Source organism: Tasmannia lanceolata, unplaced genomic scaffold, assembly GCF_043159265.1.
Source record: "Tasmannia lanceolata isolate RefF3 unplaced genomic scaffold, GAP_Taslan_0.1 ptg000018l, whole genome shotgun sequence".
Classification (NCBI taxonomy): domain Eukaryota; kingdom Viridiplantae; phylum Streptophyta; class Magnoliopsida; order Canellales; family Winteraceae; genus Tasmannia; species Tasmannia lanceolata.
The window spans coordinates 69,353,699-69,376,127 of record NW_027518695.1 but is presented as its reverse complement, the minus strand read 5'-3'; the positions used below and the strand labels follow the sequence as shown (position 1 = coordinate 69,376,127).

At 40.3% G+C, this 22,429-nt stretch overlaps 1 protein-coding gene across 1 annotated transcript; it reads right to left on the bottom strand.

Annotated features, from left to right (window-relative positions):
• Window positions 1-8,225: 8,225 nt before the first annotated feature.
• On the bottom strand, window positions 8,226-21,087 carry LOC143849796 (uncharacterized). Its single transcript, XM_077358992.1, has 2 exons — window positions 19,228-21,087; window positions 8,226-15,504 (listed from the first exon to the last, which is right to left on the bottom strand). Exon 2 carries the CDS (start codon window positions 15,332-15,334, stop codon window positions 8,444-8,446), a length of 6,891 nt encoding a protein of 2,296 aa, XP_077215107.1. The 5' UTR covers window positions 15,335-15,504; window positions 19,228-21,087; the 3' UTR covers window positions 8,226-8,443.
• Window positions 21,088-22,429: the final 1,342 nt, after the last annotated feature.

The following is a 22,429-nucleotide window of genomic DNA, read 5'->3' as shown; positions in this document are numbered from 1 at the left end:
TGAAATTGTTCACTAATAGTCATTCCTTCCGCAAGAATGTCGTGAACAAGTTTTTGCAACTCGTGGGTTTGAGAAATCACCGTCTTCTCATCCACCATGTAATATCTAAAATACTTGCTAACCGCATATTTTTTAGACCTAGCCTCTTCCGTATCATATTATGGGACCCGATCCCGCGAGAGGGGTGGGGCGCGAGCCGCCACGCACTATCTCTTGGTCTCTCGTACCCACGCGATTGGCGTGTGCCTTTTATTATTAATTTTAATTCATCTTTTATGTGAACTTGGGATCACTAAGGCAATCCGAATTCCACACAAAAGAGACTGACAGAGTCGCCACCTAGATGTGGGATCTAGGACCCATAATTAACCAGAAATCTAGACTCGCTACCTGGTTACAAGAATGGAAGGTATGGGGATTTATCCACCACATGCACCATTCCTGCCCGATAATCGGTCTTCAATTCCAAAAGTTAACTCTTTTAAATTCATTTTTAATGGCTCATTCAACTCTCTGTTAATGTGCTATCTATGTGACATGCATCCTATGATCTAATTTCAATGTGAATCCTAAATGTGTATCTTGATTTCTTAATTGGTTTGGATTCAATCTAAGTGAAAGTTCTCCTAAAATTCTAATTTCATGGAAAATCCTAAGTGATTTGATTGTTTCAACAGTTTTAAAAGTGATTAGCCCGAGTCCTCAGATGATCTGGTATTCATCCAAAGAAGCCTACGTATCCCCGCCTCCACGAGAATCAAGGCAACGTAGTTCTTCGCGCCTATTCTAAGCTAGGATGCCTAAGACACCTAGACTTCTATCCTAGACTCGATCTAAAAGACCGAACCGGTTATTAAAGTTTCTTGTACGATTATTTAAATTTCAGTGAATTGTGGATTTTATGACACCCTATATGCCCTAACTAAATGCAGATTAGCCCTAAGCTAATGCAGGTGGTTCTTACAACCTATGTGTGACTAGGCTGTATTTCTTAAGGAAAACCAAGGGTGGACTAGCGTATCATACTCTAGTCATCACTCGGCGATGTGGATCGCCGACTGACCGGACGGAGGCGCTCCTATAACTCTAGGACAGACCCCTAACTCTAAAACAAGCACACAACAAACAAACAATCAAATAACCTATCAAAAGAAAAACCCTAACTCTAAAACTCTTTATCTAGGAGAAACTCCTAACTCTAGAAGAAGATCTTTTGAAAATAAGATTTTAAAGGTTTTTTAAGAAGGTTTAAAATAGTTATTTACAAAAAAGTTTGGCTGGACTTGGGATGTAAATCCCAAGCTGCACTACGTACCTCGGAAGAGGATCAAGCCAACGTAGTTCGAAACGAACTCTCAAACTACGCTTATATAAGAAACATTCAACACTTTAGATTTTTTTAAGTTTTTTTTTATGTTTTTCAAATGTTTTTGATATTTTTAAAGTTTTCAAATGTTTTTTAGTTTTAAATTTCTACTATTTTTGGATTTTAAAGCTTTTCCAATGCTCTTAGACTCTTAAATGTTTTCAATCTTCAAGGGAACACGCAAGTAACACCATAAACTAGGGCAAAGCCCTAAATCCAAAGGGGAAACCCCGAATACGCAACTAACGCCTCAAATAGACGATCCACAACAAGAAACTGGCGTCTCAAAGAGACAAACCACAACAAGAAAGATAGCGTCCCAAGAAGAGAGAAAACGATCCAAGATCCCAAGCAAGCAAAGCTCTAATAAGACTGAGTTAGTCTCTAATCAAAGCGAAGTAATCAACAACTCTAAAGGAGAAAATCCTAACTAAGAATATTAAAGAAGGGTACAAATGAGTCAATGACTCTCTAATAGCGGTGGAAACACGAGTCAAAGACTCCACTGACAACAACTAAAGGATAGACGAGTCAAAGACTCCCTAAAAGAGATGGAAACACAAGTCAAAGACTCACTGACAACAACATCACACAAACAAATGAGTCAAAGACTCTCTTAAATGAGGCAAAGCATGCCTCCTATGGGTACACCAATTTCGGCCCAGAATGGCATCCAAGGGAGGGAATCGTGCGCTCTTTCCTTGCGCAATTTAATACTTAGGTTATAGCATCTTATTGCCTGGCAGATCTCAGGATTTCCGTGGACAGTAACCTCGGAGCCAACAACATGCTATAGCTTAAATATTCAAATTGTCAAGGATCGGTTGCAATTGGGATACGATTATGGATGCACTGGGCATTTTTCCAGGAAAATCTAAAGATTCTAAAATTTCTGTTTCAATGGATTAATGAGTGAACATGTGACAGAATTTAAAAGTTCTTTAGGAATTTTTATATGATTTTCAATTAATTTCGAATTTTCCATGGATTTTATCGATTTTAAGCATATGAGTGGTTTTACAAGTGAAATTGTTGCAAATAAATTCGAAATGATTTGAAACTTCCACAGCAGCAAGATATGAATGTATGTAGCTTACTGGGTGAGTTTTACAGATTTTTACATTAAATTCACATTTAATTTTGATTTAACAATTAATTGACCAGATTGCAGAATTAACATAGAAACTAGTAGAAATATAAATCTAAATTCAATGAAATTTCTACAGAAATACGATATGAATAGAAATAGCATGCAGTGAGATTTTCATGAATTGTAGAAATTAGTTACTACAAACTTCTGATTTTTCAATTTTCAGCCCAGATTATAAATTAACACTACACCACACATGAAACAAGATCCGAATCACTTGAAACTTTTACAGTAGCCATAAATGTGAAATATAAGACTTCTGTAAAAATTTTATGAATTTTAATGATGATCTGATGTTAGTAAAAATTCTCCTAAAATCTGGTATTTTTCAAAGAAAGCATAGAATAATAACCAAACACAATCCAAAAATTGTGAAAACTTCATGGTAGAATGTATCAGTAACATATTATTTTCCCACAAAATTTCATTAATTTTGGAATCCCTTTAGTATATATTTTATTTTTCTTGGTCGAAAAGATATTTTTGAAGAGTTTTCTATTTTTAAAACACGCTTTTCGAGAAAATTACGATTCCGGAAAACATCCTCCAACCTTGCTCTGATGTGATGAACACAAGAAAAATTTAAAATTCCAAAAAATAGATCATCCTGAGATGGCTATTTTTTCGAATTTCATAATTTCTCAGCCCATATTTTTAAATAAAATACCACTCTTCACTCAAATTCGAAAGGACCGTTGATTCAATGCTCGATCTGATCCGATAGTTATTGTACTCTATTTAAGTAGAACATCGTATTAAATTTCAGGACGAAACGGATTTGAAACACTTATGCAGATCGTGATTTTAAGCACACGCAATTAATATTCAATTAAATTCAATTAAATACTTAAAAATCATGCAAAATACATAAAAAATACTAAACGATCCTGGAAAAATCCGAGAACAGTGTACCAACCTCTGATGGAGTCTTCGCCGAATCTGAAAGCTGAAGAAATCCAAAAATCCTACTGACGCGCGATCCGATGTCCGCCGTTATTCTTCTTTTTCTCTCTCTCTCTCTCTCTTTTTTTTGCTTTTCTGTTTTTCTTTGTTTCTGTTACTGCCGAGAGGGAGATTGATGGAGAATGAGGGAGAGAGAGAGAGAGAGAGAGAGAGAGAGAGAGAGAGAGAGAGAGCTTAAGAGGCTCTGTTTTTTTTTTTCTCTCATTTCTTTTCCTTTTTTTTTTGTTTTTGTTCCCACTGTGAATGGGAAGATAGAGATAGGGAGGGAGAGATAGAGGGACCGAGAGATTGATGGAATGATGGAGCAACCTCTTCGTGAGAGAAAATACAGAGGGAAAGGTGATGAGATCTACAGCACTCTGTTTTTTTTTTATCCTCTTATTATATATTTTTTTTGTAGCTTTGGTGAGTTGTAGATGATGAGAGAAGATACAGAGAGCTAAGAGGAAGGGAGGTTAACACAGAACAGAAGATTATGAGAATGGAGGGTGGAGTGAGAGGGAAAACAGAGGGATAGAGGGGAGAGCCTAACGTGGGAGACTAACAGAGGGAAGCCGAGAGAGATGGAGAGGACCGGCTGTGCCGAATGAGAAGGATCAGAGCCTCCAAACGGCTACTGCTGTGGGGATAGAGAAGCCGAGAAGAGGGAAAACCGAAAAACTAGAGGTCTGTCCAACGTGGGTCTTCCCTTCTTCTTTTTTTTTTTTACTAAGCTTCTGCTCTCCTGTTGAGGGAGAGCCTCTGGGCTTGAGAGAGATGCTCCAGAGTTTTAAAGAGAGAGAACCGAAACAGAGTTTACGAAACTCCGTTTTTGCCCACGTTCTTCTGTTTTTTTTAATTTTTTAATTTTTATTTTTTTAAAAGCTGTCACAGCATCTTCTATTTCAAATAGGTCCCACATGTCATGCTTGCTTGTAACAATACACCGAAAGTGACGAAAATTTGGCCTAATGCTCTTAGAAGCACATGGTTTCATTATTATAGATGCTTTTAGAGAGGAAAGAAGGCACCACGTTCGTTGCTTTCTAAATTTCAAATAGAGAACACCAAACAACCGATAATGGGTGGGTCCTACTTGCTACCAAAATATGCACTCTTCAAAGAGGTAATCAAATGATACCCACTAGATAAATAGTTTAGATCATTTTATAATGTAGGCTGCATAAACTACCATTTTTTTATTTAGTACTGCACGCACATCTCACTCGAAATCATTTCAACAAATATCGACAAAATCATTTCCAGTATGGCCCAAACTGCCCCTTGCAATGTAAATGGGTCATCCAAAAAAAGAAATCCATTTTATAGGATGATCCTGACTGTCCAACTTGTAGGCCAGTCAATTTAGTCGTGCGCCCCCTCATCATCCTTGTAAATTGATCCAACCCATCCAATTGGAGGACCGCAACTTAAGTTGGTTGTGTTCCAAAGAACCCCCTCCATGGGCTGATCCGAACCGATCAACTTATGGATTATCGAGGAATGGCCAAGATCATCACAATGTGTCTCCATTCCATGTTGGGCAAACTCATTTTTCTCATAAAATTTGATCGTTAATATCTATAGTAAACTCCACAGATGACTTGAATATTTCTTACATGGGCCAACTTGCTTGATCCAAATTTTAATTGAAATGCTCAATGCGGGCTCAGCAAATGGGTCAAAATTCTCCCTTGCTCGGATTCTTATGAATAATCTCTCTCAACCTCTCAACACTTAACAGAAAAATGCGAAACATGGCGGAAATGATTGGATGGGATTTCGTCCAAGCATAGCGAATTTGGGTCCGGTCAAAATGGGGTGTCTACAGATGCCCCTCTTTGGCAGAGTGTGCTTGTCACACGAATGGCAAAGCTAACAAGACAACTCATTTTGGCCGACCCGATATAAAAACAAAGCAATTTTTTTTTTTTTTTCGGTTTTAAACTTATGCTCACAAAGGTAAAACAACAAAATAACACTACGAGACTCAAAGACTGCAAGCAAAAGGGAGATAACCTCTCACCGACCCTTAACTCGGCAATCACGATATCTCAATGAGATAGCCTCTCTCTAATACTCACGACTCAACTATCTAAACCAAAACGCAAAGACTTTATTAAGGGAAGCAAACACAAAACACAAACATACTCTTTATCTTTAAGACATAGTCTTATGAAAACGAACACAATAGAATTACTTCAGAGAATGTAAACCATTATCAATGTAAATGTAAATCAATCACTCAAACAAATGTGAAACAATCACTCAAAGAGCATGTAACACTCTGAGAGTCTCAAACAATCTCTCAAAGAGTCTGTAACACTCTGAGAGTCTAAAATAATTACTCAAAGAGTCTGTAACACTCTGAGAGCTTCAAACACACATAGAAACCTTTATACTCAAAGAGTCCCAACTACCCGAAGAGTCTGTAACACTCGAAGGATCTCAACTACTCAAAGAGTCTCAAATCAACATGAAAATATTTATACTCAAAGAGTCTCAAACACATGCAAAAACCTTTATACTCAAAGAGCCTCAACTACCCGAAGAGTCTGTAACACTCAAAGGGTCTCAACTACTCAAAGAGTCTCAAACACATCAAAGAAACTTTTATACTCAAAGAGCCTCAACTACCCGAAGAGTCTGTAACACTCAAAGGGTCTCAACTACTCAGAGAGTCTCAAATCAACACAACATTTATACTCAAAGAGTCTCAACTACCCGAAGAGTCTGTGACACTCAAAGGGCCTCAACTACTCAAAGAGTCTCAAATCGATACTAAACATTTATACTCAAAGAGTCTCAATTACCCGAAGAGTCTGCAACACTCGAAGGGTCTCAACTACTCAAAGAGTCTCAAATCAACACAAAACATTTATACTCAAAGAGTCTCAACTACTCGAAGAATCTGTAACACTCGAAGGGTCTCAACTACTCAAAGAGTCTCAAATCAACACCAAACATTTATACTCAAAGAGTCTCAATTACCCGAAGAGTCTGTAACACTCGAAGGGTCTCAACTACTCAAAGAGTCTCAAATCAACACAAAACATTTAATACTCAAAGAGTCTCAACTACCCGAAGAGTCTGTAACACTCGAAGGGTCTCAACTACTCAAAGAGTCTCAAATCAACACAAAACATTTATACTCAAAGAGTCTCAACTACCCGAAGAGTCTGTAACACTCGAAGGGTCTTAACTACTCAAAGAGTCTCACATCAACAAAGGAATTGCTAAATTATCTCATAAGACCCCAGATTTATATGCCCGTGGTGTAACACGGTTCCATATAAATCCAGATTTGTATGCCCGTCATGCAACACGGATCCATACAAACCCCCTCGCAGGTATGCCTGACTCCCAACTTGTTAGGTAGGGACACACTGCGGACACTTAAAAAGTCCCAAATGTCACACTCAAAGAGTCATTCTTATTATTATTATTTTTTATTATTTTTATTTTATTTTTTATTTTTAGAGATTGAAGCTTTACCAAAGCAACACGAGCCAAATACTCGACAGGAGAGCTTGAACAAAAAGAGCGTGTTCAAACTCTCTAGTCTCTATTTGAGGAGAATGTCCATTTCAAATATCAATGTGTATTTGACATCTTTTATGACGTGAGTCATAAAAGATGCCCCTAGTATGATTACTTCCATAACAAAATTCATTTGGAGAGCAACACAAGAAAAATGGGCCAAAGGCTTTCATTAATGTACACTTGGGGTTACAAACTTTTCTGATGAACACTTGGGCTTATAAGGCTCTTAAAAATACAAGAACATGGTTCTGCTCAAAATCCTGCTTCATCACTACCATCTGCTAATGCTGGAATTGGGCTGAAAGCCTATCAACCTCTGAATTGCTCTGCTTTGCACTTGTTCACAGGGGCCATAAATTCTCTGCTTCTCTGAGAGTTCTGCTTTCCCTCCTCTCTCTCTTTTTTTTTTTTTTTGCCACCCCGGCTTGGGGAGGAACAGGACTCTGAAGAATTGAACTCGACTTGACAAAGGAAAGACTTTGACAAACAACGAACGAGGACATTGACGGACACCTGACTCAAATACCAAGATAGACTGAAATCTGCTTCTTAGTCTGATAGGTTTTTTTTTTTTTTTAAACAAAAAAAATGGTAAAAGCCACTCTCTTAGAGTCTTTTGAATACCGTGTTTAAAGGTGTTTCAACCCTCTTTTCAGGATTTCTGCCATGGTTATCCTCCCTTCAGATTGCTCGATTTCAACTTCTCTGGCTCAAAGAGTACCAAAAGAAGTCTTGATGGTGCTTACTTAGACTTTGAGAAGGTGCCAGAGAAAATCGAAAGTTTAGCTGGCTTTTTAAAGCCTTGTCCTCTCTTCATGAAGTCACTGCCATGACCAAATCGCCTTTTCAGGTTTTCGATTCGGCGGACCATATGCCTTAATTTTTGCCTGGACTGTCTGCCCTTGCAGATTTTCCATCCAGCAGGCTCAGCACCCTGATTTTTGCCTAAGCCGCCCTTTCGGGTTTTCAGCTTAGCGGGTGAATGACCCTAACTTTTGCCTAGACCGCCCTTGCGGGTTTTCAGTCTAGCGGGTCTAAGACTCCATCATTTTTCTTTCTTTCTGTTTCTCTACAAACCTGGGCCTGAGTATACCAGAAGGACTTTCGGGTGGGCTTAGGTTCAAACCGGTTAGACTTTGGTATGTTTGCATGTATCTGGACCGAATCTGGATCCTCCAGACTGCCTACGTATCCTTAAAGAAATTGGGAATCAGGTAACGCGTAGTTCGGGTTTAAAATCTTTTATGACGAAAGTCATAAAAGATGCCCCTGGTTTAAGTTTAACAAAGAAATTTTGATTTTGCTTTTGGCTCACAGGTTCTTTTAGCGGAAAGGGGTTTCATTATTCATTTTTTTCTAGGCCCAACGGGTTTGCAAATAGTTTAAAACATTTGGGTATTGGCTTGAAGCTCAAATCGTCCAAGGATGGCCTCCTGGTGTACTTAAGCATAATATTTTTTTAATTGATCCAGGTTTGTAGGTTCATTTAATTTTTCTCCATTTTCATTGAGCAGTCTTACGGCTTTTCCAGGCAGGACTTCATCAACAATGTAAGGACCAGACCAGTTTGGCCTGAACTTTCCTCTTGGGTCAAATACCGGTGCCCTGTAGGACTTCAATACAAGATCTCCAGGCTTCAAATCTCGGACACGAACCTTCTTATTGAAAGCTCTCTCAATCCGTCTCTGATATCCTTGGATATGATATAAGGCTCTCAGCCTCTTCTCATCTATCATCTGTAGCTCATTGTGTCTGGCCTTCGCCCATTCTGACTCTGGCAGATCGGCCTCCACCATCACTCTCAAAGAGGGGATTCTTAACTCAACAGGGAGAACAGCCTCCATTCCGTACACCAAAGAATACGGAGTCACGCCTGTTGAAGACCTGATCGATGTTCTATAAGCCCATAAGGCATAAGGAAGTTTGTTCGACCAGTCCTTATATGTCTCAGTCATCTTACTGATAATGACTTTGATGTTCTTATTTGCTGCTTCAACGGCCCCATTCGTCTGCGGCCTGTAAGGAGACGACTTGTGATGCCTTATCCTGAACTCTTCACACAGGTGTAACACTTCTTTCTTGAAATGTGATCCATTATCTGAAATCAACTCGTGAGGTACTCCGTATCTGCAAATTATATTGGTACGGATGAACTTCGCAACTGTGTTCGAAGTGATGGAAGCATAAGATGCAGCCTCTATCCACTTTGTGAAATAATCAATAGCCACCAGAATGTACTCATGTCCGCTCGAGGATCTCGGATAAATCTTCCCAATGATGTCTATTCCCCATACCGAAAACGGCCACGGCGAAGTCAGGGAGTGCAACTCCGAAGGAGGAACATGAATAAGATTCGCATAGACTTGACACTTATGGCATTTTCTTACAAATGCGAAGCAGTCTGTTTCCATTGTAGGCCAATAGAATCCAAGTCTAAGGATCTTTCTAGATAGCATCTTCCCGTTCATATGAGGTCCACAAACACCCTCATGAGTCTGCTCAATAAGTTCTGCAGCTTTATCTTCATCAACACAAAGGAGTTGTATGCCATCAAATGACCTTCTATATAGCTCTCCACCGCAAATGATGAAATTCGCAGATAACTTCTGGAGAGTTTTCCTTTCCTTGCTTGAAGCTTCCGGAGGATGACCCTTGCCTGAAATGAGGTTTCTGATATCTGTGTACCAAGGCTTCCCATCTGGACATCTAGCTGAAATCTCTATAGCATTTACGTGCGCAGGGGCCCATTGCAGTCTGATGGCTAACGGTTGAACTTCCATTGTAGCGGAGATATCTAACATCGAGGCCAAAGTGGCCAAAGCATCAGCAAAATGATTTCTGGTCCTTGATAAGTGAGTAAATGTGACGCTCTTGAATTTTTGGACTAGAGATTCCAAATACATATTATAAGGGATCAATCTATCTTCTCGAGTTTTCCATTGCCCATTAATCTGGTAAATGATCAGGATGGAATCCCCGAACACATCAATATCTTGAATCTGCAATGCTAAGGCTGCTTCAAGTCCGGCAATACAGGCTTCGTACTCTGCCATGTTGTTGGTGCACTCGAACTGCAACTTGATGGAGATAGGAATGTATTCTTTCTTCGGAGAGACCAAGACTGCACCTACTCCTTGCCCACGACTGTTTACGGCTCCATCAAAGTACATTAACCACTTGGTACTGAGAACCTCTTCTTCTTCGATATCCATAATTTCTTCATCAGGGAATTCGGCTCTTAGAACAGCATTCTCCTCAACTGGAGCATCGGCCAATTGTTCAGCTATAACCCGCCCCTTAACTGATTTCTGAGTGACATAACTGATGTCGAACTCAGACAATAACAATAACCACCTTGCAGTCCTTCCTGTAAGGGCAGGTTTCTCAAACAAGTACTTTAGAGGGTCCATTCGTGAAAGCAGAAGAACCTTGTTTGAAAGCAAATAATGTCTAAGCCTCTGGGTTGCCCAAACTAATGCGAGACAAGTCTTCTCCAAAACAGTGTATTTTAATTCATACTCTAGCATCTTCTTGCTGATGTAGTAAATGGGTCTTTCTTTCTTAGACTCAAGATCCTGCTGAGCAAGCATGCAACCCATCGCTGTATCCGTGATAGATAAGTACAACAGCAACGGCTGGCCTGGAATAACTGGTGAAAGAACAGGGGGCAAGGATAGGCATTGCTTAACCTTTTCAAAAGCCTTCTGACACTCTTCATTCCACTTCTTCGAGGAATTCTTCTTCAGAAGCTTGAAAATGGGTTCAGATGTCATCGTCAGATGTGCTATGAACCGTCTCAGATACTGAACTTTGCCAAGGAAACCTCTGATCTGCCTTTCTGTCTTCGGCGGCTGCATTTCTTGAATCGCCTTGATCTTCTGCGGGTCCACTTCGATCCCTCTTTCGCTGACCATAAACCCCAAGAGTTTCCCTGACGTAACGCCAAATACACATTTACTCGGGTTCAGACGAAGCTGATACTTCCTGATCCGCTCAAAAAACTTTCTCAGGGCAACAGTGTGCTCAGGCCGAGTCTTCCCCTTTATGATCATGTCATCAACGTAAACTTCAACCTCTTTGTGAATCATATCATGAAGAAGAGTCGTGGCGGCTCTCTGATATGTAGCACCAGCATTTTTCAAGCCAAACGGCATCACTCTGTAGCAATATGTACCCCACTGAGTGATGAACGCTGTCTTCAACATGTCTTCAGGTGCCATTTTAATCTGATTGTACCCTGAGAATCCATCCATAAAGGATAAAAGAGCATGCCCAGCAGTGTTATCCACCAGGAGATCAATGCTTGGAAGAGGAAAGTCATCTTTAGGACTTGCTTTGTTTAAATCTCTAAAATCAACACACATTCTGACTTTCCCGTCCTTTTTGGGCACCGGTACTATGTTAGCGAGCCATTCAGGATATTCCACCACCTGGATGAATTTTACTTCTAACAATTTCTTCACTTCTTCATAGACTTTCAACTCCCATTCTGTTTTGAGCTTTCGGAGTTTTTGCTTCTTTGGCTTAGCACCAAGGATTAAGGGTAATCTGTGCTGGACGATTTCCTCACTTAATCCTGGCATATCATCGTAAGACCAAGCAAAAACTTCTTTGAACTCTTTAAGCAGGGTGATCAATTCCTCGCGTTCTTCAGGGGATAAAGTTTTGCCAATCTTTATTTCCTTAATTGAGGTTTCATCACCAATATTCACAGTTTCAACTTCCTCATCAAGTGGTTTTGCTCGGCGACTCTCCTCCTGTTGGATCATATGTCTGATTTCAGGGGGAGTTTTGTCGGCATCCTCATCAGAGGGGGAGTCTTGATTGTTATTATTAAGATTATCAGATTTTATAGCAGATTCAGCAGATGAAATAGAGACAGGAATGTACTCAAAAGAAGAATCCTTCATTTCATTGAAATTTGAATCATATACATCAACAGACGAATTACCCTCATCGGGGGGTACAATGAACTTTGGACTCATTTTTACAGACTCGATGGAAATGTTGACACCTGCGTCAACTGACTCAGAACTATAAAAGGAAACAGCAACAGATGCTTTATTATGAACAGACTCCAACTCAATCTCGCTTGAAAAGGAAGAAACGTCGCCGATCTCAGGTGAATGGTCCTCTATGGTACCTGCATCAAAAGACTCATTAGAAGATATAGACTCTGAATCAAACCCGGAGACTGACACGTATTTATGGACGACTGACTCTTCTGAAGGGATTCGTTTGTACTGGAAAATAACCTGGGGTAGGACTTGAGAAGTCCAGTTAGTCAGAGGTTCCTCAGCCGGGGTGATAAGACGAGTTGGGTCAAGTATCAGCGGGCTCCTGCCAATCACGGCCACAGTCTGTGACCCTTCTTGGAAAAGTGAATTCAGAAGACTCGGCTCTATGTGCTCTGTCCAATCAGCCTCAGACTCTGTCTCTACAATCTGCATACCCACTGGCTCATCTTCTAGCTCAAGATCGAAGAAAATCTCAAACCCCGGAAGCATCTGACCTGTGCTCTCATCCAACCAAAACTCTGCAAAGCCACAGAAAGGAAAGGCTGCGCCTTCTTTTCGGAATCGACCGTTCATTTTCAAATCAATGGGTGCCATTGGTAGCCCCAAGCCCCGACGACGGTTTTCTGCCCATTTCAGCATCAACTGCTTCATCTCTACAATTTCCTTCTTTGTAGGCTTGTAACCCAGTCCGAACAAACCATTGAATGTTTTGAACACAGGAAACTCGGTCAAACCTTGATGATATTTGCCTAACCCGGCGCCTGGCATATAGCCCTGTCGGCGAATCATTCTGATGACATTCGAATTCGTACTGGTCAGGAAACAAATTTCCTCATTCAAAGCCTCTTTGAAAGTGATCGTAGTTACCTCTAGTGAAAACCCCGTCAAATTGACATCTTTGGATCTTTCCCCAGTTATGTCCGGAGTGATCTGCCCTATCTCGAGATCAGGATCCCCCTTTACTGTTATCACTCTGTTCCTGCGAATGAACTTCAGTTTTTGGTGGAGAGTAGACGGAACAACCCCGACCTTGTGCATCCAAGGACGGCCAAGCAACAGTAAGAATGAAGCCTTAATATCTAAGACTTGAAATTCTACCTCAAAGTCTTCTCCGCCAATCTGTATCTCAGTGACCAAAGTCCCGATTACATCTCGGCGAGTGCCATCATATGCTAGAATACCCTGCTCGGATGGAATAAAATTCTCAGGACTGAACCCCAGGGTTGCTGCGGTGCTTAATGGGCAAACATTCAGTGCAGAGCCGTTGTCAACCAACACCTCTGGCACCTTCTTCTTGTTACAGAAGACTGTGATTTTAAGAGGCTTAGTATGGTCTCGGCCCTCAGGAGGTAAATCGTCATCAGCGAATGACAATGTTTTCGCAGCTCTGGCCATGGCTACGAGACTGACAAGCTCGTCAGGTGAGGTATTAACAGAAACTTGTGCTGCATTAAGCTCTTGAAGGACTAGCTTTCTGTGCTTCGATGAGGCCATTAGTAAACCCCATACCGAGATATTAGCCTGAGTCTTCTTCAGCTGCTTTAACAGGCTCTCATCTTCTTCGTCTGCGCTCACTTTATTCTGCCTCTGATTTTCTGAGTTTCTTGCAACCCCTGCCGGGTTTTCTACACTCAATTCTGGTGGTTTGAACACTCGCCCACCTCGGGTCATGTGACGCATCTCGTTACACTGATCATCCAGCAATAGCAGTTCGTCTTCGTCCGTTCTGAAAACATAAGGTGCATTACTGACATCCTCTTCAAAGTCCTCCATCCTTAGAACATAGGTGGCTTCCTTTGCTTCTTCCAGACCAACATTCTGAAGCGCATATGACTGGGCTGAAGATGACTCAGCGAGTTCAGCATCGTCAAACGACAGCACATAAGGTTCTTTTTCTCTGAATTCTCTGAGCTCTTCATCGTCAAAGTTCAAAACATATGTTTTATCAGATGTAATAGCGCAAATGAGAGCAGAGGGATCAAGGATGGGCTCATCTACAAAGATAGCGTTTGTAGTGGGAGGAGCAACAGCACGGTGGTTGGGGAGAGGATTCTGAGTGATATTCGGCCTTTCAACTGCAAGCTCATCTTTATCGATCATGTTCTGAATCGCGTGCTTCAAGGCCAAACAGTTCTCAGTCATGTGTCCCGGGCCCCTGTGATATTCACAGTATTGATCCCTTCTCCAGTTTCCGGGCAGCGGATTAGGTACAGGTTTGACATCCGGAAGTCTGATCTTCTTGTCTCTGATCAACTTCTTAAGTATCATGGGCAGTGGAAATGGTAATGGGTCAAACTGCCTGAACTGCTTCGTCACCATTGGTCTAACAACTTCATCAACAGGCTTGGTCACTGGTCTGGTATAACTGACTGCTTGTACTTCCTTCGGTTGGATCATAGGCCTCTTCCCCTCTCGGACATCAGATAGCGTTTTGGCTCGGAGGCCCTTAGCAATAGCATCCTCGATCTGGGTGCCGGTCTTAATCAAATGATCGAAATTCTGATAGTGCTGCGGCGCCATGAAGTGAAAGTACTGCGGGGACAAGCTCTTGAGGACCAACTTTATCTGGTCTTCCTCTGACATTCTATGGCTCAGTTGGGCAGACTTGCGCCTCCAGCGCCTAATGAAAGATGTGAATGTCTCCTGAGGATTCTGCTTCAACAGCTTCAGATCTCTTTTAGTGACCTCGATCCCTTCCTCCATGGAGAATTGTTCTACGAATCGGTTAGAGATTTCTTCTAATGTCCTAATCTCTTCTGGTTTCAACCTCAAAAACCATCTTTTGGCTACCCCTATAAGAGACATAGGAAACAAATGAGCCATCTGCTCTCGACTTAAGCCATGCTGCTGGGAAAGAGTGATGAACCATCTGACGTGGTTTCTCGGACACCCAGTTCCATCATATTTGTCATAGTCTGGTGCCTTGAACTTAGGCGGGAATATGGCATTAGGGGACATCAGAAATTCAGAAATATCGAATCCCTTGGACGCTTGAACCTTCATGCTCTCAATGTCACGAGCCATCTTCTCATACTTATCGAACAACTCATTCTCCTTGTTAACCGGAGGGACAAAGTATTCCCCAGCATATTGCTCATCTTTTAGATCGATCTCTACGGGAGAGATGACTGGTCTGGTGAGGTTAGGAGATGTGGCCGGAGGAGGCTGAATGGCGGGATCTTTAGAAGTAGAGACCTTTTGAGTACTCTGGTCTTTTAGATGAGTCACCTCATCTTTCAACCCTGCTATATCTCGACACATATTTCTCAACATTTCCTGTATAGTTATCATGGGGTCCACTGGATCATTAGCCATTTGGTTGACTTCAAAAGAACCTGACAACTCTGGTGAAGATGGTAAAGGTGCTGTTGGTGACACAGTGGGATCAAAGTGACGAACAAGTCTAGATATTGAGGTAGGTCTAGACCAGGTAGGTTTAGCTTGGGTGCCCTTTTTTGAAGCGATGGTTGCTATCTTTCAGAATCCTGATTGGAAGTTAACATACTAGATCAATAATCATGAGATAAAGATTCTGAACAAATAGAGAAAAGAGTAATCTTGAAATACATCAACGGGTATGTTAATTTGGAAAGAATCCTCAATCTATTCCTTAAGGTGTTCTTTGGGTATAACCGTTCTTCTTTTGGGAATGAAAGAGTCAGGAACGATAAACATCCCTAATCAAAATAAGTTTCGATCTCAGCAACGATCATGCACTCAAAGAATACAGGTGAGATCAAACTTTTTCATCAATGATTTCGATATGATCCAGGGGTAAAAGATATATGATAAACATGGATCAATCAATGGCTCAGATAATAGACCATGGCCATAAGAATGACAAAAGTCGGGTCAAGGACCAGATCTAAAATCTGAATGATGGATATCAACAACAAGATGAGATCAAGATGAGATGAGATAGCATAAGATTGCTTTCAACAGATGGATCATGAATGACTAATCCTATGAGATCTTTGGAAATGAATGGGATTTACATCCTAACCCCAAAGGAAAAGTTTTTTAATTTTCGCACATTTTATCAGTGTTACCTGAAGGCATCAACCCTAACCCTAATCTAGCGGAGTGGAGAGAGGATCTCGACTCATGACTTTGTTTGTGTACCTAGGACCGATCGTAGCCATTGAAAGATGGACTACGGCCTAATCTAGACACAAATGGGTAGGATATCCTAAACTAGGCTCACACACACAATTGGGTAAGATATCCTAAACTAGGCTCACACACGTGATGCACATGTGTTCGTATACTACATGCATGTGTGGGTTAATCTAGGGGTAAGGCCAAGAGTTCCCTTAGCGCGAATCCATGTTCGATATACTGTACCAGTGTCCGGCGTATCAGTACGTGAACAAGAGATCCGTTTACGTACCATAAAGGTACTAGGCTAAGGGTGGAATGCTTCTCTAGCACAGAGGCACCAGGTGATGAAATCCTAGTCAACCATGCTAGATAACACTCCGGGTTCCTAAAATAGGACGTGTGTGCATGTGAGATACAGGGGTTTAGATGAAAGTGATGTAAGTGTGTGCAATAAGTTCGCGCAATCTATGATGCCTTCAGGTTTTGTTAGATTAAGTTTGAGTAAATGTGATGAGAAAATAAAGCATACAAACTAATCTAACAAGCATAAAAGAGATAGAGTTTTCATGAGCCAGTTGAAATAGATTCAAATGAGTTATCCTTTGGAATTGTAATGAAGTTAGGTGTTCCCCAGCAGAGTCGCCAGTCTATGCGACCCGATCCCGCGAGAGGGGTGGGGCGCGAGCCGCCACGCACTATCTCTTGGTCTCTCGTACCCACGCGATTGGCGTGTGCCTTTTATTATTAATTTTAATTCATCTTTTATGTGAACTTGGGATCACTAAGGCAATCCGAATTCCACACAAAAGAGACTGACAGAGTCGCCACCTAGATGTGGGATCTAGGACCCATAATTAACCAGAAATCTAGACTCGCTACCTGGTTACAAGAATGGAAGGTATGGGGATTTATCCACCACATGCACCATTCCTGCCCGATAATCGGTCTTCAATTCCAAAAGTTAACTCTTTTAAATTCATTTTTAATGGCTCATTCAACTCTCTGTTAATGTGCTATCTATGTGACATGCATCCTATGATCTAATTTCAATGTGAATCCTAAATGTGTATCTTGATTTCTTAATTGGTTTGGATTCAATCTAAGTGAAAGTTCTCCTAAAATTCTAATTTCATGGAAAATCCTAAGTGATTTGATTGTTTCAACAGTTTTAAAAGTGATTAGCCCGAGTCCTCAGATGATCTGGTATTCATCCAAAGAAGCCTACGTATCCCCGCCTCCACGAGAATCAAGGCAACGTAGTTCTTCGCGCCTATTCTAAGCTAGGATGCCTAAGACACCTAGACTTCTATCCTAGACTCGATCTAAAAGACCGAACCGGTTATTAAAGTTTCTTGTACGATTATTTAAATTTCAGTGAATTGTGGATTTTATGACACCCTATATGCCCTAACTAAATGCAGATTAGCCCTAAGCTAATGCAGGTGGTTCTTACAACCTATGTGTGACTAGGCTGTATTTCTTAAGGAAAACCAAGGGTGGACTAGCGTATCATACTCTAGTCATCACTCGGCGATGTGGATCGCCGACTGACCGGACGGAGGCGCTCCTATAACTCTAGGACAGACCCCTAACTCTAAAACAAGCACACAACAAACAAACAATCAAATAACCTATCAAAAGAAAAACCCTAACTCTAAAACTCTTTATCTAGGAGAAACTCCTAACTCTAGAAGAAGATCTTTTGAAAATAAGATTTTAAAGGTTTTTTAAGAAGGTTTAAAATAGTTATTTACAAAAAAGTTTGGCTGGACTTGGGATGTAAATCCCAAGCTGCACTACGTACCTCGGAAGAGGATCAAGCCAACGTAGTTCGAAACGAACTCTCAAACTACGCTTATATAAGAAACATTCAACACTTTAGATTTTTTTAAGTTTTTTTTTATGTTTTTCAAATGTTTTTGATATTTTTAAAGTTTTCAAATGTTTTTTAGTTTTAAATTTCTACTATTTTTGGATTTTAAAGCTTTTCCAATGCTCTTAGACTCTTAAATGTTTTCAATCTTCAAGGGAACACGCAAGTAACACCATAAACTAGGGCAAAGCCCTAAATCCAAAGGGGAAATCCCGAATACGCAACTAACGCCTCAAATAGACGATCCACAACAAGAAACTGGCGTCTCAAAGAGACAAACCACAACAAGAAAGATAGCGTCCCAAGAAGAGAGAAAACGATCCAAGATCCCAAGCAGGCAAAGCTCTAATAAGACTGAGTTAGTCTCTAATCAAAGCGAAGTAATCAACAACTCTAAAGGAGAAAATCCTAACTAAGAATATTAAAGAAGGGTACAAATGAGTCAATGACTCTCTAATAGCGGTGGAAACACGAGTCAAAGACTCCACTGACAACAACTAAAGGATAGACGAGTCAAAGACTCCCTAAAAGAGATGGAAACACAAGTCAAAGACTCACTGACAACAACATCACACAAACAAATGAGTCAAAGACTCTCTTAATGATGATCTGATGTTAGTAAAAATTCTCCTAAAATCTGGTATTTTTCAAAGAAAGCATAGAATAATAACCAAACACAATCCAAAAATTGTGAAAACTTCATGGTAGAATGTATCAGTAACATATTATTTTTCCACAAAATTTCATTAATTTTGGAATCCGTTTAGTATATATTTTATTTTTCTTGGTCGAAAAGATATTTTTGAAGAGTTTTCTATTTTTAAAACACGCTTTTCGAGAAAATTATGATTCCGGAAAACATCCTCCAACCTTGCTCTGATGTGATGAACACAAGAAAAATTTAAAATTCCAAAAAATAGATCATCCTGAGATGGCTATTTTTTCGAATTTCATAATTTCTCAGCCCATATTTTAAATAAAATACCACTCTTCACTCAAATTCGAAAGGACCGTTGATTCAATGCTCGATCTGATCCGATAGTTATTGTACTCTATTTAAGTAGAACATCGTATTAAATTTCAGGACGAAACGGATTTGAAACACTTATGCAGATCGTGATTTTAAGCACACGCAATTAATATTCAATTAAATTCAATTAAATACTTAAAAATCATGCAAAATACATAAAAAATACTAAACGATCCTGGAAAAATCCGAGAACAGTGTACCAACCTCTGATGGAGTCTTCGCCGAATCTGAAAGCTGAAGAAATCCAAAAATCCTACTGACGCGCGATCCGATGTCCGCCGTTATTCTTCTTTTTCTCTCTCTCTCTCTCTTTTTTTTGCTTTTCTGTTTTTCTTTGTTTCTGTTACTGCCGAGAGGGAGATTGATGGAGAATGAGGGAGAGAGAGAGAGAGAGAGAGAGAGAGAGAGAGAGAGAGAGAGAGAGAGAGAGAGAGCTTAAGAGGCTCTGTTTTTTTTTTTCTCTCATTTCTTTTCCTTTTTTTTTTGTTTTTGTTCCCACTGTGAATGGGAAGATAGAGATAGGGAGGGAGAGATAGAGGGACCGAGAGATTGATGGAATGATGGAGCAACCTCTTCGTGAGAGAAAATACAGAGGGAAAGGTGATGAGATCTACAGCACTCTGTTTTTTTTTTATCCTCTTATTATATATTTTTTTTGTAGCTTTGGTGAGTTGTAGATGATGAGAGAAGATACAGAGAGCTAAGAGGAAGGGAGGTTAACACAGAACAGAAGATTATGAGAATGGAGGGTGGAGTGAGAGGGAAAACAGAGGGATAGAGGGGAGAGCCTAACGTGGGAGACTAACAGAGGGAAGCCGAGAGAGATGGAGAGGACCGGCTGTGCCGAATGAGAAGGATCAGAGCCTCCAAACGGCTACTGCTGTGGGGATAGAGAAGCCGAGAAGAGGGAAAACCGAAAAACTAGAGGTCTGTCCAACGTGGGTCTTCCCTTCTTCTTTTTTTTTTTTACTAAGCTTCTGCTCTCCTGTTGAGGGAGAGCCTCTGGGCTTGAGAGAGATGCTCCAGAGTTTTAAAGAGAGAGAACCGAAACAGAGTTTACGAAACTCCGTTTTTGCCCACGTTCTTCTGTTTTTTTTAATTTTTTAATTTTTATTTTTTTAAAAGCTGTCACAGCATCTTCTATTTCAAATAGGTCCCACATGTCATGCTTGCTTGTAACAATACACCGAAAGTGACGAAAATTTGGCCTAATGCTCTTAGAAGCACATGGTTTCATTATTATAGATGCTTTTAGAGAGGAAAGAAGGCACCACGTTCGTTGCTTTCTAAATTTCAAATAGAGAACACCAAACAACCGATAATGGGTGGGTCCTACTTGCTACCAAAATATGCACTCTTCAAAGAGGTAATCAAATGATACCCACTAGATAAATAGTTTAGATCATTTTATAATGTAGGCTGCATAAACTACCATTTTTTTATTTAGTACTGCACGCACATCTCACTCGAAATCATTTCAACAAATATCGACAAAATCATTTCCAGTATGGCCCAAACTGCCCCTTGCAATGTAAATGGGTCATCCAAAAAAAGAAATCCATTTTATAGGATGATCCTGACTGTCCAACTTGTAGGCCAGTCAATTTAGTCGTGCGCCCCCTCATCATCCTTGTAAATTGATCCAACCCATCCAATTGGAGGACCGCAACTTAAGTTGGTTGTGTTCCAAAGAACCCCCTCCATGGGCTGATCCGAACCGATCAACTTATGGATTATCGAGGAATGGCCAAGATCATCACAATGTGTCTCCATTCCATGTTGGGCAAACTCATTTTTCTCATAAAATTTGATCGTTAATATCTATAGTAAACTCCACAGATGACTTGAATATTTCTTACATGGGCCAACTTGCTTGATCCAAATTTTAATTGAAATGCTCAATGCGGGCTCAGCAAATGGGTCAAAATTCTCCCTTGCTCGGATTCTTATGAATAATCTCTCTCAACCTCTCAACACTTAACAGAAAAATGCGAAACATGGCGGAAATGATTGGATGGGATTTCGTCCAAGCATAGCGAATTTGGGTCCGGTCAAAATGGGGTGTCTACACATATTTCTTCTGTAAGGCTTCCCAAAGAGTTATGGAATCCTTACAGTCACTATAAAAATCATATAGTTCGTCGGAGAGACAATTTAGAATAAAATTTTGGCAAAGGAAATCAGAATCTTTCCAATTCTTTTTCATTACAGATCTAACAGGATCAAGTTCTGATCTCCATGGCCTTGGGTCATCTAAAACATGGGCTACTTTCTTGGTGGATAAATAGAAAAATATTTTCTTCTTCCATCTCTTAAAATTAACACCACTGAATCGAAAAGGCTTATTCGGATTTGAAGAATCCGAGATAATCTCATCATGGGATGCCATATTTTAGAAAGAGGAAAACAGAAACAAAATCACCTTAAAATTGTTGAAGAATTTTCCTCTTAATATAAATAATATGGCGTACCTGTTTACTGATTTCTGTCAAAAACAGAAAGAATAGATGATTAGTATAACCTTTTCGATGCGGCGAGTTGAGGCACGGACTAGGTCGCTCTCTTTAAGGTGATTTTGCGCCTCTGCGGAAAAGCTTCCGGTGCAACAGATTCCAACGCAATCACCCCCAGGATACAACAGCCCGACGCACCGTCGCTATCTATCTGAAGTACACGATCAGATAAATCCGAACCAAACAACGAACACTCCGAATGCCCAGAAAATGGAATAAAACAGAGATGAAATAAAATAACAGAACACTCTGAAATATAGAGAGAAACTCGGTTCTGTCAACAACAGAAAGAAAGAGAAGCACTGTATTATCACAGATAACATAGTGCTAGAAAGCAGAGAAGTTGTGTGTTTTAAAAAACGTTGGTGTGCTTCTGTTTTTATAGCAAAAACGTGTCTGTAGAAGACACCTTTTAAAAACAGTAAAGACACAACGTTAAAACATTAAACGCATCCTTTAAACGTTATTAAAGATGTATCTAACGGTCAGATTTAGGGAGAATTAAATAGACGTGACTTTTGGGATAAAATAGAAAAGATACGATTAGGTTTACAATAAACATGACTCTTGGTGTTTAAAATAAACACAACTCTTGGTGATTAAAAAATAATAATCTCGTTTAGGAAAAACCCAAAACCCAACCCAACCCACACGCACACGCACCCGCGCCCGCGCCCGACCCGTGTGTGTGTGTGTTTATTTGTTTTTGGTTCTCTTTGTAAAATCCCCAAGGCAAACAAATTGAATGCCCTTGAAAGGCTCAAGCCTTAGCTCAACATTCCCTCTTATATGGATGGGAGAATTTTTCTCAACTTCCCATCTTGGACTAAACTTTTGAGAGATAAGAGAGCACACTCCAAAGGTTTTTAGTGGGAAAAGTACAAGAGAAAGAA

Bases quoted from the DNA above. Each gene is read 5' to 3' on its own strand.
- LOC143849796 (XM_077358992.1), bottom strand. From the start codon at position 15,334: ATGGCTAATGATCCAGTGGACCCCATGATAACTATACAGGAAATGTTG.